Source organism: Mya arenaria, chromosome 6 (genome assembly GCF_026914265.1).
Source record: "Mya arenaria isolate MELC-2E11 chromosome 6, ASM2691426v1".
NCBI classification, from domain to species: domain Eukaryota; kingdom Metazoa; phylum Mollusca; class Bivalvia; order Myida; family Myidae; genus Mya; species Mya arenaria.
The window spans coordinates 33,194,328-33,209,389 of NC_069127.1; the positions used below are offsets into that span (position 1 = coordinate 33,194,328).

Sequence of the window (15,062 nt, forward strand, 5' to 3'; positions counted from 1 at the left end):
TGGTTGGTCCGGAAGAGATTAGTTATCAAAATATTTTCCTCATGTCTTCATTTGACCTTTTCTTTTATATAAGTAGTATTCACAATGCATTATTATCGTGATAATACAGTTATCTTTCTTTCCTTAAACTCTATTATTTCCTCAAATGTGTTATTCTTCGTGTAAACTATGTTTTGCTGAATAACAGACAAAATATTATTCAAAACATTGCCTCCTATTCATTAAAAATAGCTGGTATCTCCATACTTCACCCGCGACTATGCCTCAATAGGCCGTAAGTCTACGCAGCTTATAAATTTACTATTTGGAGCACAGACGATGATCAAAATCACTTGACGTCATTTTAACTTTTAAAAACTTTTTATTCCTATAACTTTGTTTCTGCAGTTATGTAGCAAATAATGAACTTTTTCCAATGGTATGTTTGTACTCGAAGTTATATTTTTCATATTTCATAATCTGAAGTGTGTACAGTCTGACTGTATATCAGCATTGGCCATTTTCAGTCTGTGATATTTTTCTCTTCCATTATTTTGAATTAAAGATCGTAAACAATTCCTTGGTATTGTTTTGTGAAATTTACCAATGAAATAAATGTTTACTGTGTGATGGACACTACCGCATCAAGATCACTACATCAGCTTTGGATCAGCATTTTGACTTGACCAGAAACAGAAAAGTATCAATATTTAGCGATTCAAAGAAATTCTCCAAACACTGGATTGATTTTTCATAATGAGTTGGATGATAGTGTTAAATATGGATGTATAAATAACGCGTCTAGACAAGATAGACAATTATAAGTTCGTTTGTAAAGCATCTTATTTGTTATGTAAAGGACAAGTTAAAGTCATAATCATCTTTTTATGTTATTTTTTATACTTGTATTTAGGGCGTAATAAATGATTCGGTGATATATATGACAAAAGGTTTTACTGCAATTTTTCTGGTAAGAAACAAAACAACAAAACTTTTTCGGAAATATTTCTAATGGCCCGTTTATTGGTAAATATATAAACACTTTGCAACACAAAAATGATAAATATCTCCATAAAACGGAGTTAATTTAAGAATACAAACATTAAGACACATAATAAGAATCAAAACTGTTTATTTTTTGGTCTTCCTTTTTTCCTTTTGTGTGTGACATAAAAACATACTGCCGTTATCATTTTTTTAGATATATAATAATCATCATCCAACTTGATTGAAGACAGAGATGTTAAGGGTTAAAAAATATTTTCAACAATACACAAAAATATAATATAAAATAGACCTTTTAAAGGAAAATTTAACTGAAGTTTAAAAGGTCAACTCGATAACTTCTTATAAATGCGAAATAGTAGAACAAAATAGTCTTTATACAAAGCAAAATAAATAGCACTGACCATAACTTGAAAACAAACGATGATTTATTGTTCATAAACAAGGAAACATCTTGGCCTATTCAATTTCTAAGTCTTTTATCGTATACTGAAACATCTTTTTTCGTAAACTGGACCAGTTGAATGTCTCCTAAGACCGTTCTTTCAGAATGACTTTCAGCCCTGTGGTAGACCTTGTGATGACGTCGGGCATCAGGTCAGGCTTGTGTTCCGGGTCCGGAAATACTTCAAACCTTAAACCATGGATGTTAGTCTTGTAAGAGTATATGCAAGTATTATACTTTAATGAGGTAAATTAAAGACTTCGATATTTACTTTTATATGTTACAGAAATATGCATGTTTGGGCAATTTCTAACATAACTGAAACATAAGGTAAAATAGTAGTTATTTGGAAAAAAAAGATATTTTTTACCTCTTCACAAACTTGGCCAGACATATTTTGATTTCATTTAAAGCAAACACCTGTCCAATGCAGTTCCTGCAAAAGGTAAAGCAAGTTAACTCGGATAGTCCAGAAAAAATCCAGCACAAGGTAAGCATGTTACAAATGATTAAAAAAAAATCCCTTACGCCTCATTTTATATTTGTTCTAAAAAATTAGGTATGAACGCTTAAAACAATAAGAACTAGATGAATAAGCTATGAAGCCAAAGATATAATCAATAACGTGTTTAAAAGGTAAGGGGATGAAAGTCAAACAAACGGTAAACCCGCGAAAAGCAATTCCATACGACAACAAACACATACACAGCGCACTAGTGTTATGTTTTAGTGCCATCAGAGCCTACACGACAATAAACACATTCACAGAAAAACATTGTAATGGAGTTGTCTCATCATAGCCAACATTAACTGAAAACAATTTTTTAGAGTTTGTCATGGAAAGAACTGTTCATAACACAATAAATGTTCAACCTATTGCCAGCTGAAAAAGGTATGAAGCCAAACACGTCGTTGCCATCCTTGTTGTCGGCATCGAATCGCTCAGGATCGAACATCTGAAACAGATGGTTGCAAAAGGATTGCAAATAAATAAATAAAAGTGTATTCAAATTTTTACGACGGCCTTTGATGAATAGAGAAGCATTCGTTTGGCAATTTTCTTTTGAATTTAAAGCTTACTGGTTATTTGTTAGAAAGACAATACATATGTTTTTGATAAACCAAAAGCAGTTGATACCTCTGGTGTGTCCCATATGGCAGGGTTGTGGTGGGTGGCGTATATATTTATATCCACTCTTGTGCCAGGTGGTACCTCATAGCCGTCTATAACTAGGGTCTTTGCACTTTTACGAGCAATAAGAGGGACGGGACTGTAGTAACGCATGACCTCTTTGATATACTTGGGCAGGTACTTGAAGTCATGCAAGTCCGTTCTGTGGAGATAAATAAAATGACTTAAAAGTGGATATGTTGTGGATGTCCCATGGCCGGAACTGTTGACTGCTGCAAGCACCTGCCATGGGGTGATTTGGATAACCTCGGAGTTGAGCCAGGAAGAAGTACAGATGAGATGATAATAAAAACGCTAAACGACATATTTGACCTATATCCACGACATCTGTTGGTAAGATCATTTATCTGTTATATTTTTAAAAAGCATCTTCTATAATTATCAGACAACAACAAGCACAGTCTTGAATTGCTGACATCTTAGTATTACCTCAACCTTTTTGCAGAACAATATAAACTCTAAGCATCACATACTATTTTTTTGCATTAGAAGCGTTCTCTAAACTTACGCGTCGACGTGGTTTTTGTCCCCTAGGACAGCAGTTACATCTTCATATACCTTTGCCTGAATCTTTGGGTTTTGGCCAAGAGCATATATTGACCACGCTAGTGCTGATCCAGTAGTATCATGTCCTGAAGACGGAATGAAATAGTGCTACTATTTAAAACTATGCAAGATAACTTAGGAGAGTAGACAAAACACGTTTTACAATTGGCAAATCACTTCTGACCCCAATACCACAAAACATATTTAAGTCAAATCTAAATCTCAGATTCAACTCAGTTTGGTCACATAACAAAAAAAATTATTTAAGATTGTTTAAGTGTTTACAACTTTAAAAAGCGCATACTTTCACAGAATATGTTGATTTAAAACTTTGGTTAAGATTCCAATTAAAAAATGTAATCTAGTACAGCTCAACGATTTTTCAAAATTATTGAAGTATGTTTTGCTTCTAAATACGTTTTGTTTGAAATATTGAAAAAAAAGTTTATTTGAACACATTCATATGAGTTTGTTTTTTCTTAGTAAAAACATTCTTATTTTGTATTGTATTATGCTCTTTTGTGGAAAAATGATATTGAGATTTCACTTGAGGTTGTTTTAATATTGGGCCATATGATCTGAGGTTATGTAGAACGGAGGTCAAATTTTGCAAACGTTAGATGTGATTCAATTGGAAATATTGTGCGCGTTTGTTGATTGACCTTCGATTTGCTTGCGTTAAGGTCATAAAGCAAGGGACCACTGGACCATTGCGATGTATCTTTACGCAAGCAACGAATAGAGAAACGATACCGCGTTTAGTGATCCGCGAAGTTTGCATATTATTAAGTGATCTGTGATGTTATGATATCATGAAGTGATCAGCGATGTATTCACATCATTTATCGCTCAGCAATGTATTCATATCATTAGCTATCAGCGATGTATTAAAACTAAAATAAACTGAGTGTAATATTGTTCAGTGTATCTTTCCTTAGTGTCATTCACGTTTGATATTTGTGCCATTAAACTAAAGAATATATGACTACTGGAAACTGGCCTAACCTTTGAAATACTGCATTATGGTAGGTATGTTTTTGTCTGAAGGCTTCTCGCACTTTGTATAACACGAACAGAGCTATACCTTCAAATGTGAATGTATCGACCTCGGATTGTATTTCCTCTCTATCCAGTCCCCGACCATGTTCATCTGTGGCCGTCAACAGAATGTCCAAGAAGTCCAGCCTCCTCTTTCTGTCAGACTGACCAACCTCCAACGGATGCTCTTTCTGGGCAGCATGGAAATTAATACAGGGAAACACCTTAACAGCTTGCGAATACAACACGCCATTTTAACTACCTAACAAATATTTTCGAATATTGGTCAATGATACAATCGCAGTAAGTCATTGACCTGTTAAATGGAGACTTATAAGGAAAATGCACACGTACTTTTCACAACCAAGATACAGATGAACACTTACTGTTTACATACCAAGACACTGATGAACACTAACTTTCGACATACAAAGAAACAGGTGAACACGTACTTTTGACATTCAAAGACACAGATAACAATACCTTTACAAACACCAATACACTGATGAATACGTACTTTTCACATACCAAGACACTAATGAACACTAACTTTCCACATACCAAGACACTAATGAACACTAACTTTCCACATACCAAGACACTAATGAACACTAACTTTCCACATACCAAGAAAGAAATGAACATGTACTTTTCACATACCAAGACACAGATGAGCACTTACTTTCTTCCCAAAACCAAGACACTGATGAATACTTACTGTTCACATACCAAGACATTTATGAACACCATCTTTCCACATACCAAGAAACAGATGAACACGTACTTTTGACATACCAAGACACAAATGAACATTAACTTTCCAAACACCAAGACACCGATGAACACGTACTTTTGACATATCAAGATACAGATGAACCCTTTTTTTCACATACCAAGACATTGATAAACATTCACTTTCCACGTACCAAGACACAGATAAACACTTATTTTTCACATACCAAGACACAGATGAAAACTTACTTCGATATACCAATTTAGACACTGATGAACACGTACTTTTGATGTACCAAGACATTGATAAAACTAACTTTCCACGTACCAAGACACTAATTAACACTAACATTCGACATACCCAGACACAGATGAACACTTCTTTTTAGTATACCAATTAAGACACTGATGAACATTAACTTTTCACATAACAAGACACTGATGAACACCTACTTTCACATAACAAGACACTAAGAAACACTAACGTATAGTATACCAATTTAGATACTGATGAACACTAACTGTCCACATACCAAGACACCGATAAACACCTTCTTTCACATACCAAGACACTGATTAACAATAACTTTCCAAATACCAAGACACTGATGAACACTAGCTTTCCACATATCAAGACACTGATGAACACTAACTTTCCAAATACCAAGACACTGATGAACACTAACTTTCCAAATACCAAGACACTGATGAACACTAACTTTCCAAATACCAAGACACTGATGAACACTAACTTTCCAAATACCAAGACACTGATGAACACTAACTTTCCACATATCAAGACACTGATGAACACTAACATTCCAAATACCAAGACACAGATTAATACTTACTTTTAGTATTCCAATTTAGACACTGATGAACACTAACTTTCCACATTCCAAAACGCCGATGAACACGAACTGTCCACATACCAAGACACTAATGAATACTTACTTTAAGTATACCAATTTAGACCCTGATGAACACTACCTCTCCACATACCAAGACACAGATAAACACTGACAATCCAAATTCCGAGAGACTAATGAACACTTACCTTCCACATACCAAGACACTGATGAATACTTATCTTAAGTATAGCAATTTAGACACTGATGAACACTACCTTTCCACAAACCAAGACACAGATGAACACTGACAGTCCACATTCCAAGACACTAATGAACACTTGGCTTCCACATACCCAGAAACTGATGAACACTAACTTACCACATACTAAGATTCTGATGAACACTATTTTTCCACATACCAAGACACTGATGAACACGTACTTTTCACATACCAAGACACTGATGAACACTTTCTTTTCACATACCAAGACACTGATAAATACTAACTTTTCACATACTAAGACGCTGATGAACACTTACTTTCCTCACACCAAAACACAGATGAACACTGACAGTCCACATTCCAGGGCACTAATAAACACTTACCTTCCTCAAACCAAGACACTGATGAACACTTACTTTCCACACACCAAGACCCTGATGAACACTTCTTTTGTACATCAATATGCTCTTTTGGAAGCCACTAATAAATACTTACTTTTCACGTACCAAGACACTCATGCACACTTACTTTCCACATACCAAGATACTGATGAACACATACATTCACATACCAATACACTGATGAACACTTACTTTTCACAAACCAAGACACTGATGAACACATACATTCACATACCAAGACACTGATGAACACTTACATTCACATACCAAGACACTGATGAACACTTATATTTCACATACCAAGATACTGATGAACACGTACTTTTCACATACCAAGACACTGATGAACACTTACTTTTCACATACCAAGAAACTGATGAACACTTACTTTTCACAAACCAAGACACTGATGAACACATACATTCACATACCAAGACACTGATGAACACTTATATTTCACATACCAAGATACTGATGAGCACGTACTTTTCACATACCAAGACACTGATGAACACTTACTTTTCACATACCAAGAAACTGATGAACACTTACTTTTCACAAACCAAGACACTGATGAACACATACATTCACATACCAAGACACTGATGAACACTTATATTTCACATACCAAGATACTGATGAACACATACATTCACATACCAAGACACTGATGAACACTTACTTTTCACATACCAAGACACTGATGAACACGTACTTTCGACATACAAAGACACTGATGAACACATACATTCACATACCAAGAAACTGATGAACACTTATATTTAACATACCAAGATACTGATCAACACATACATTCACATACCAAGACACTGATGAACACTTACTTTTCACATACCAAGACACTGATGAACACTTATATTTCACATACCAAGACACTGATGAACACGTACTTTTCACATACCAAGACACTGATGAACACTTATATTTCACATACCAAGACACTGATGAACACGTACTTTTCACAAACCAAGACACTGATGAACACATACATTCACATACCAAGACACTGATGAACACTTATATTTCACATACCAAGATACTGATGAACACATACATTCACATACCAAGACACTGATGAACACATACATTCACATACCAAGACACTGATGAACACTTATATTTCACATACCAAGATACTGATGAACACATACATTCACATACCAAGACCGTGATGAACACTTACTTTTCACATACCAAGACACTGATGAACACTTACTTTTCACATACCAAGACACTGATCAACCCTTACTTTTTACATACCAAGACACTGATGAACACTTAATTTTCACATACAAAGACACCGTTGAATACGTACTTTTCACATACCAAGACACTGATGAATACGTACTTTTCACATACCAAGACACTGATGAACACTTACTTTTCACATACCAAGACACTGATGAACACTTACTTTTTACATACCAAGACACTGATGAACACTTAATTTTCACATACCAAGACACCGTTGAATACGTACTTTTCACATACCAAGACACCGTTGAACACGTACTTTTCACAAACCAAGACACTGATGAACCCTTTCTTTTAACATACCAAGACACTGATGAATACTTAATTTTTCACATACCAAGACACTGAATAACACGTGATTTTCACATACCAAGACACTGATGAACACGTACTTTTCACATACCAAGACACTGATGAACACGTACTTTTCACATACCAAGACACTGATGAACACGTACTTTTCACATACCAAGACACTGATGAACACGTACTTTTCACATACCAAGAAACTGATGAACACGTACTTTTCACATACCAAGACACTAATGATCACTAACTTTTAACATACCATAACACTGATGAGCAAACATGTTTCACATTCCAAAACACTGATGAACACGTACTTTTCACATACCAAGACACTGATAAACACTTACTTTTCACATACCAAGACACTGATGAACACGTACTTTTAACATACCAAGAAACTGATGAACACGTACTATTCACATACCAAGACACTAATGATCACTAACTTTTAACATACCATAACACTGATGAGCAAACATGTTTCACATTCCAAAACACTGATGAACACGTACTTTTCACATACCAAGACACTGATGAACAGTAATTTTTCACATACCACGATACCGCTGAACACTTTTTTCACCTACCAAGCGAGTTTCCTTGCATCAATGATGTTCCTGGTGAATGTCTGCAGTACCCCAATAAGTCGGCGCCATTCTCGACCTTCAGGTGTCAGATAATACAGCCAAACCGGGATAAACGGGAATCTGGAATTTTATCAATCGCAACACTTCGGTCATTATGTACCGGATCAACATTGACCTCGGAAATAATACGGGTCTCTAGAAACAGTCCATTATGGCGGCGCCCATGTGCAAATACGTATCACATGAAAACCGCTAAATTTGGTCATCCGTAATGCTTTGCTTTGAAATATTTGAATGCGACTGTAAGTAGTGATTTTGATTGTAAAGTTTGATTGTTCTACTATTGAGTGGTACAACATGGCCTCGTTTTCGGTGCAAGTTTCACGTGGTCCATTAAAACTGATTGAAACACGTTTTGCTAAGTAATTTTAGGTGAACGTGCCCCATATTCTCGAAAAGCTCACAATTTTGCTTAGGTATAATTTTTTAAAAATTCAAATTCTAAAGGGTGTTTGGACTTTCAAATGAACGTTTCATTATGATAATCGCGATTCACTATTTTTTAGGTTAAGCTTAACAAAAGAAAAAACTATTTATACTTTAACAAGTATAATTTTAATACATCTGCTACATAGTTATATAAATACTTACAGCATACGATTAAATATCAAAGTCGAAATCCGCTGAACAGCTTCAACATACTCGTCATTTCTGGGAATAAAACAAGTTAAGAAAGGTGTCCAATGTATATGAATGAATCAGATTTTCCCATCCATTTCCCTTTCACCTTGAACAATTAGGAATGCTTTAGTACAGATTATATCAATCAATAAGCACTTAGAAACAGGAGGTTTAAAGTGACACTCGTATTTAATTTCAATGCATACACATATATAACAAACATACATTTTGAATGATAAACCTTTAACTACTTACTATATAAGACATTTATGGAAAATATCAATTACTGATAACAAGATTGTAACAGTATATTAAATAGCTGAATAAGCAAACATATTACACATGTAGACGAATGGTGAGTGCTTCAAGATTCACGGTGATCAATTATCGTCGCATAAAGTAGAAATACCGTGTGTTTTTGCCCCTTTCGTTCAAATTAAATACGGTATCCATCATTAGAACAATTGTTTTCGATATTTATTCATCTTTTTCGATTAATTAAAGTAATTGCATTAATTGTGGTACGTTTTTTGGGGAGTTAGAGTGCATCTTTAATGAATATATCACATTTCAATTTCAGGTTGATGTCCCTAAACTACAGTTACCAGCACCTAGCTTGTGTCACAGGCAAGAATCGTGACATCAGTCATGAACATTTCGTATAAGCTGTTCTCAATTGCTTTTGGTTGCCTTTGATAAATAGGGTCGATTTTTGCATTTAAGACAACTGTGCTTGTATCTGTTGTTTCCATTGTATTATTTATAATGGCCAAAAAATGAGGAGCGAAGACTACACTAATTATATAGAGTTTTTTGTATTTTTCCAGGATATTACACCTCAGTATTACAACTTCAGACTACGTCTACATCACCGTAAATCTTGAAGTTTACATAAATACCGTGGGACAATTGACCGACAAAATCTCGTGTTAATGAATATGCATTGGGCAGGCGAGTCAACTCTTCTTCCAATGAATGTGCATGTTACAATTAAATATACTTCAATAACAATATAATGCCACTAGCCTCCACGACCGTGAGTTTTTGACTGCTGATAAAATAAGTGTACTGTAAAGGCGGATCTGGTTAAAATCCGGCTTACGTCAGAATATATTTCTACTGGAACGCATCTGGTACCTTGTGGAACCAATGAAGCTGCCTCATTAGTTATTCATGATTACGAGATTTTCTTTGCCAAATCTCCCGCGGTGCACAACAAGCATAGCGTAGTAGTGTATCTCGAATATCTGACGATCTGTCTACATACTCTTTAGACTGCATACAACCGTCGAAGGACAAAGAGCATTTCATCATAGCGTCCAGGGTAGCTCTGCAGGCCAAAGGGTAGATGTCCACAGATCGACTCTCAGACATCCGACCAAGAACTTTATCCTATTAACATAAAGAGGTATATTCTTAAAGCTCATTTACAAATATTGTATTGGTGTATTGCATTAACAATAAATTTGTTGGATGGTGAAAGTTATATCTTCTAAGCTATAATGTTCAGTATTGTTTTTCTACTCTTACAAAATGATATATTATATGCAAATGATATTATAGTTCATAAATAAGATTAATAACCAATTAAATCAAATCAGGTACTTGAAATGTATCCGATACAGTGTTCATGACATCAATGTATCCGGTCAAAATATTGAAGTGGAAGGCAGGTGTGAGCAACTTCCGGCTTCTCTCCCATTTCCGGTCTCCGCTGACTAGCAGCCCCTCACCTAAAAGTAATCATAATTATCATCAGCACCAACTCAACGAGTCATTAAATCAGTATTTAGTTTGAATCAGATCTTCTTCTTTTTTGACACAGATAACAACACTGTGCCGATGAAAATTAAAACAAATGGCCCTGCGGTTACTTCAGTGAGATAGAAGATGAATATGACAATGCGTATGTATTACCTATCCATTCCTGGATTAATGTATATGGTTCATTATGTCCCCTAGCCTTCCTGTGCTCTTGGCCAATCAGCTGTTTGAACGTCTCAGGATGTGTCACGCCCACCACAGGTAAAGGTCCGGTCCATAAGCAATACACTTTACTTCCGGTTTTTGTAAGATCAAATGCGTAGTTCATGTAGTCTTTCGAATTCTTCACCTAAAATATATCAAATGAATAAAAAAGAACACTAGGCCGAGTAGCCTAAAATGTATCCATGATCCTGTTTAAACAAAAGCCAAACAAACATCAAATAAGGCAAACAAAAATAATAGTTATTTAACTTCTGTACTGAACGGTCATATATCACTAGCCAATTATTAATTCTAGCCGATACTAAGTTTATATGATGTTTTATTGATTGCCTTCAGGTTGGTCGGTTTGCTTCGATGAGCTCATTAGACTAGTGTTCAAGTGACTTGTGTTTCACGGACCGTTCCAAGGCGGTACTGCAAACAATAATCGGTAAAGCTATTTTGGTGCCCGTTGGTGATCTGATTGTGGTGTTTATTCTTGTGTTTGTGGAGTTTATACGTTTGTGTCTCTGACTCATTATCTTATTAGCCTTTGCATTGTGGCTCTAAACGGAGTTGATTTATTTTTATTCTCGGCTATTTGGCGTGTCCCCTGCAAAAATATAAAATGGTAATGTTGCATGTCTGGATACAGGTTGGGGAGAATGTGATAAACGGAGGTACTAACTACATCTTGATTGACTGGACGATTAGCCTAACAACTATTAGGGAACGAGTGCTGTTGTTTTTTTTTGTGTGTGTTGTCTATTGACGTTGTATATTCCATGTTGAGTGTATGTTGGCCGTGGTCCTTTTTGTCTTTTAACAGAGTGTTTTTGGAATCACCGCAGTTGGCATGTCCCTTGAATTTTCCAGTTTTTATTTTTTATTTTTATATTTTTAAAGATATTACTAAGATGAACATTTACATTTACATACATCCATACAAGGTATTAATTTGTATCGTCAGTGAACTGAAAATATCTTCTGAGTCAAGACAAAGAATGGGGTAAAAAAATAATAATTCCCGGAATATTAGAGAAGAGTACAACTCGTTAAGCTCTAACATAGACTCATACATATCTTATCTAGTTCGCATATTAAACCCCTGGATGTTCTTAACAATACAATGTTGAAGCCGATTAAATGTAGCTATATCGCTGACTGTCATTATATTTCATACCTCACTACAATTTCGAACAATGTGCATATGATTTTGTTTTAATTTGAAGATTTTTTCTCGCCATACACAATAGCAACATGCGGGGGATCACGCTTCTCGCTAAAGTCGAAAATGTTATACTTTTTCGCATCAATATCATTTTTTCATACTTTACTATAGCGATATATTAAGGTCATCATTCTCTGTAGGCTCAAGGGCGATAACGCTACTTAGACCATGGCGTCAGCATATAAATGGTTACAAGCCCTGATTATTAGTTCAGAGCAGCCATTACTGCCGTCTGCAAGACCTTACAAGAGTTAATCAACTTGAACCAAGTTATAAAAAGTCGAAAGAACACCACTATTTACAAACTTATTTTTGTACTGCAATGCTTTTATGAATACAAACTGGTCTAAACCCCCAGTAAATTAACATTTATTGACGGTTCCAAGGCGGTACCTAACAATCCTTGATAAGCACACCTAGTTTTCTATAATGTATATATGTTCTGTGTTGTTTGTGGAGTTTGTGCTGTTGTTCCATGTTTCTTGTTTGTGATTTTTGTTTTTGTGTTCTATGTCTTTGGCGTTTACCCTGTGCCATTAAACGGGGTTTATATTTGGCTACTGAGCTTGTTTCTGTAGTTTTTCATATAAATATATTTATATGTATTTAACAATATATTTTAGGTTGCGCGAAAATTACTTTTGGGTACATAGACCCTTCCTGACAATCCATAGTGCCCGAGATTGAGTTATAGAGCATTTCGCCATACAGAAAGGCTTTGCGGAAACCTTGCTGTTGTTCAACCTCGCTGTGGTTTTGTTAAAGTGACATTCAAAATCAACACATGCACATGTATAACAAACATACATTTTAATAGATAAACCTTTAACTACTTTCTAAATAATGCATTTATGGAAAATATTAATTACTGATAACAAGATTGTAACCGTGTATTAAATAGCTGAAACGCATAAATATTAAATGATTGGTGAATGCTAAAAGATTTAAAGATTAACTGTGATCTACTACGTCTCATAAGGTAGAAATACCACGTGTTTTCAAATTTAACTCGGTATCCTTCATGAGACCCAGTATTTTCGACATTTATTAATCCTTTGGAATATTCAAACAATAGTATTAATTTTGGTAAAACTTATGTGGGAGTAAGAGTGCATCTTTAAGCATCCCTTTTTCAAAGACATTTCTAAACATAGACTGAGCGAGATAGGTCTGTAGTTGCTGAGGTCTATTTTAACCTTGCCTATGTAGTCAGGAATGAGCAAACTATTGCTTCAAACACAACGGATTCTTTCGTCACATAATATTGAAATAAACAAATACAGCAGTGCTTTGTATGTTCATTTAATTCATTATCAATTCAGGTTGGGCTTTTTAAGTTTTAAACAAACAGACGGTTGTTAGTCGCTTCGTTTTCAGAGTACCTTCTGACACGATCAAAAGTCTTATTCAGTGGCCTTTTGATCTCTGCAATAACTCTGATTTTATCTTGTTTACCATTACCGACACTATCAAGCATAGATTCATTCCAGAAGTTGTGATTATTTACAAAATCTTAGTTTCTGTGCAATTTAACCTAAATAATCAGTTTCGCCTCAACAATTTTGAGCAAACAGTAAAACAAATCTAGGAACCCTTCTGTCTATTATACTGACTGTGGTATTTTTTGACTATTTTTGACAATCTGAAGAACATGCTGAAATGAGAATAAAAATGGCTTGTATAAAACCTTACCTATTTCTCAAAGCACATCAATGATAATACATGTGTCAGGAATGTTAAGGTGAAATGTTGTAACATAAGACCCAAACGAGATGAAACAATAAGTGTTTTTCTCTAAAAATTGTAACTGTCAATTAAACATATCATAAAGCTTTTTAGTACTTAAACCTTTCATCATTCAAAAATGATACTTAATATGAGTAATTGTTTAAAATAATACCTTCTTACGTTCAATTAAATTCAGCTCGACTTATTCTGCGTAATTGGAGAACTTATCATGCACAGTTGCACCGATACATATTCAAGCCCGAGAATTTGTTAACCATTCACCAATCATATTAAATATGAGTTAAATTTAAAACTTATACCTCTTTCAGATGTCCAAACAACCAGTGAGATTTCTTTTGAGGAAGCTTAAGAACTTTCCTGTACTGTTTGACGTACGCATGTATGAAGGAAAATGTTTTCCAGGCAAAAAAGCCAAAACACAGGTAAATAAATGTCCATGCGAAAAGCTCCATTTTCCGAATATATCTTCACCCAACTATTAAAACAGTTTGCTTACAATGTTATATAATGCGGACATTCTGAATTTTACAGAGCAAGTACGTATCCGACAAATGTCTTACATTTATAAGGACATGACACTGTTTATCTAATCTTAGTTTGTTTTCACCTCAGTTTTGCAGTAATAGGTCATGGTTATTTACATTGCTGACAACCGCTTGACATCACCACTGATAAAGAAGTTCAAACCACGCGTGAAATCAAAGCGCTTAAGTACCGATTGTTAATAAAATTATGCTTGCAACATAGATGAACAACGAATACAATCGTGAGAGGTTGTAACAAACTGGTTGGCAAGAAGAATGCTTGATGTAGATTAACAATATCTTATTATACGCTTTCCGGTGGTTTG

At 34.9% G+C, this 15,062-nt stretch overlaps 1 protein-coding gene across 1 annotated transcript; it reads right to left on the minus strand.

Annotated features, from left to right (window-relative positions):
• Positions 1-1,029: 1,029 nt before the first annotated feature.
• Positions 1,030-14,809, minus strand: LOC128237736 (cytochrome P450 4F6-like). The gene is made up of 13 exons (XM_052953318.1): positions 14,512-14,809; positions 11,182-11,377; positions 10,870-10,997; positions 10,532-10,656; positions 9,235-9,294; positions 8,584-8,703; positions 8,256-8,262; positions 4,252-4,396; positions 3,130-3,253; positions 2,568-2,763; positions 2,303-2,385; positions 1,800-1,865; positions 1,030-1,618 (listed from the first exon to the last, which is right to left on the minus strand). The coding sequence occupies exons 1-13, from the start codon at positions 14,662-14,664 to the stop codon at positions 1,516-1,518; spliced, it is 1,506 nt and encodes a 501-aa protein (XP_052809278.1). The 5' UTR covers positions 14,665-14,809; the 3' UTR covers positions 1,030-1,515.
• Positions 14,810-15,062: the final 253 nt, after the last annotated feature.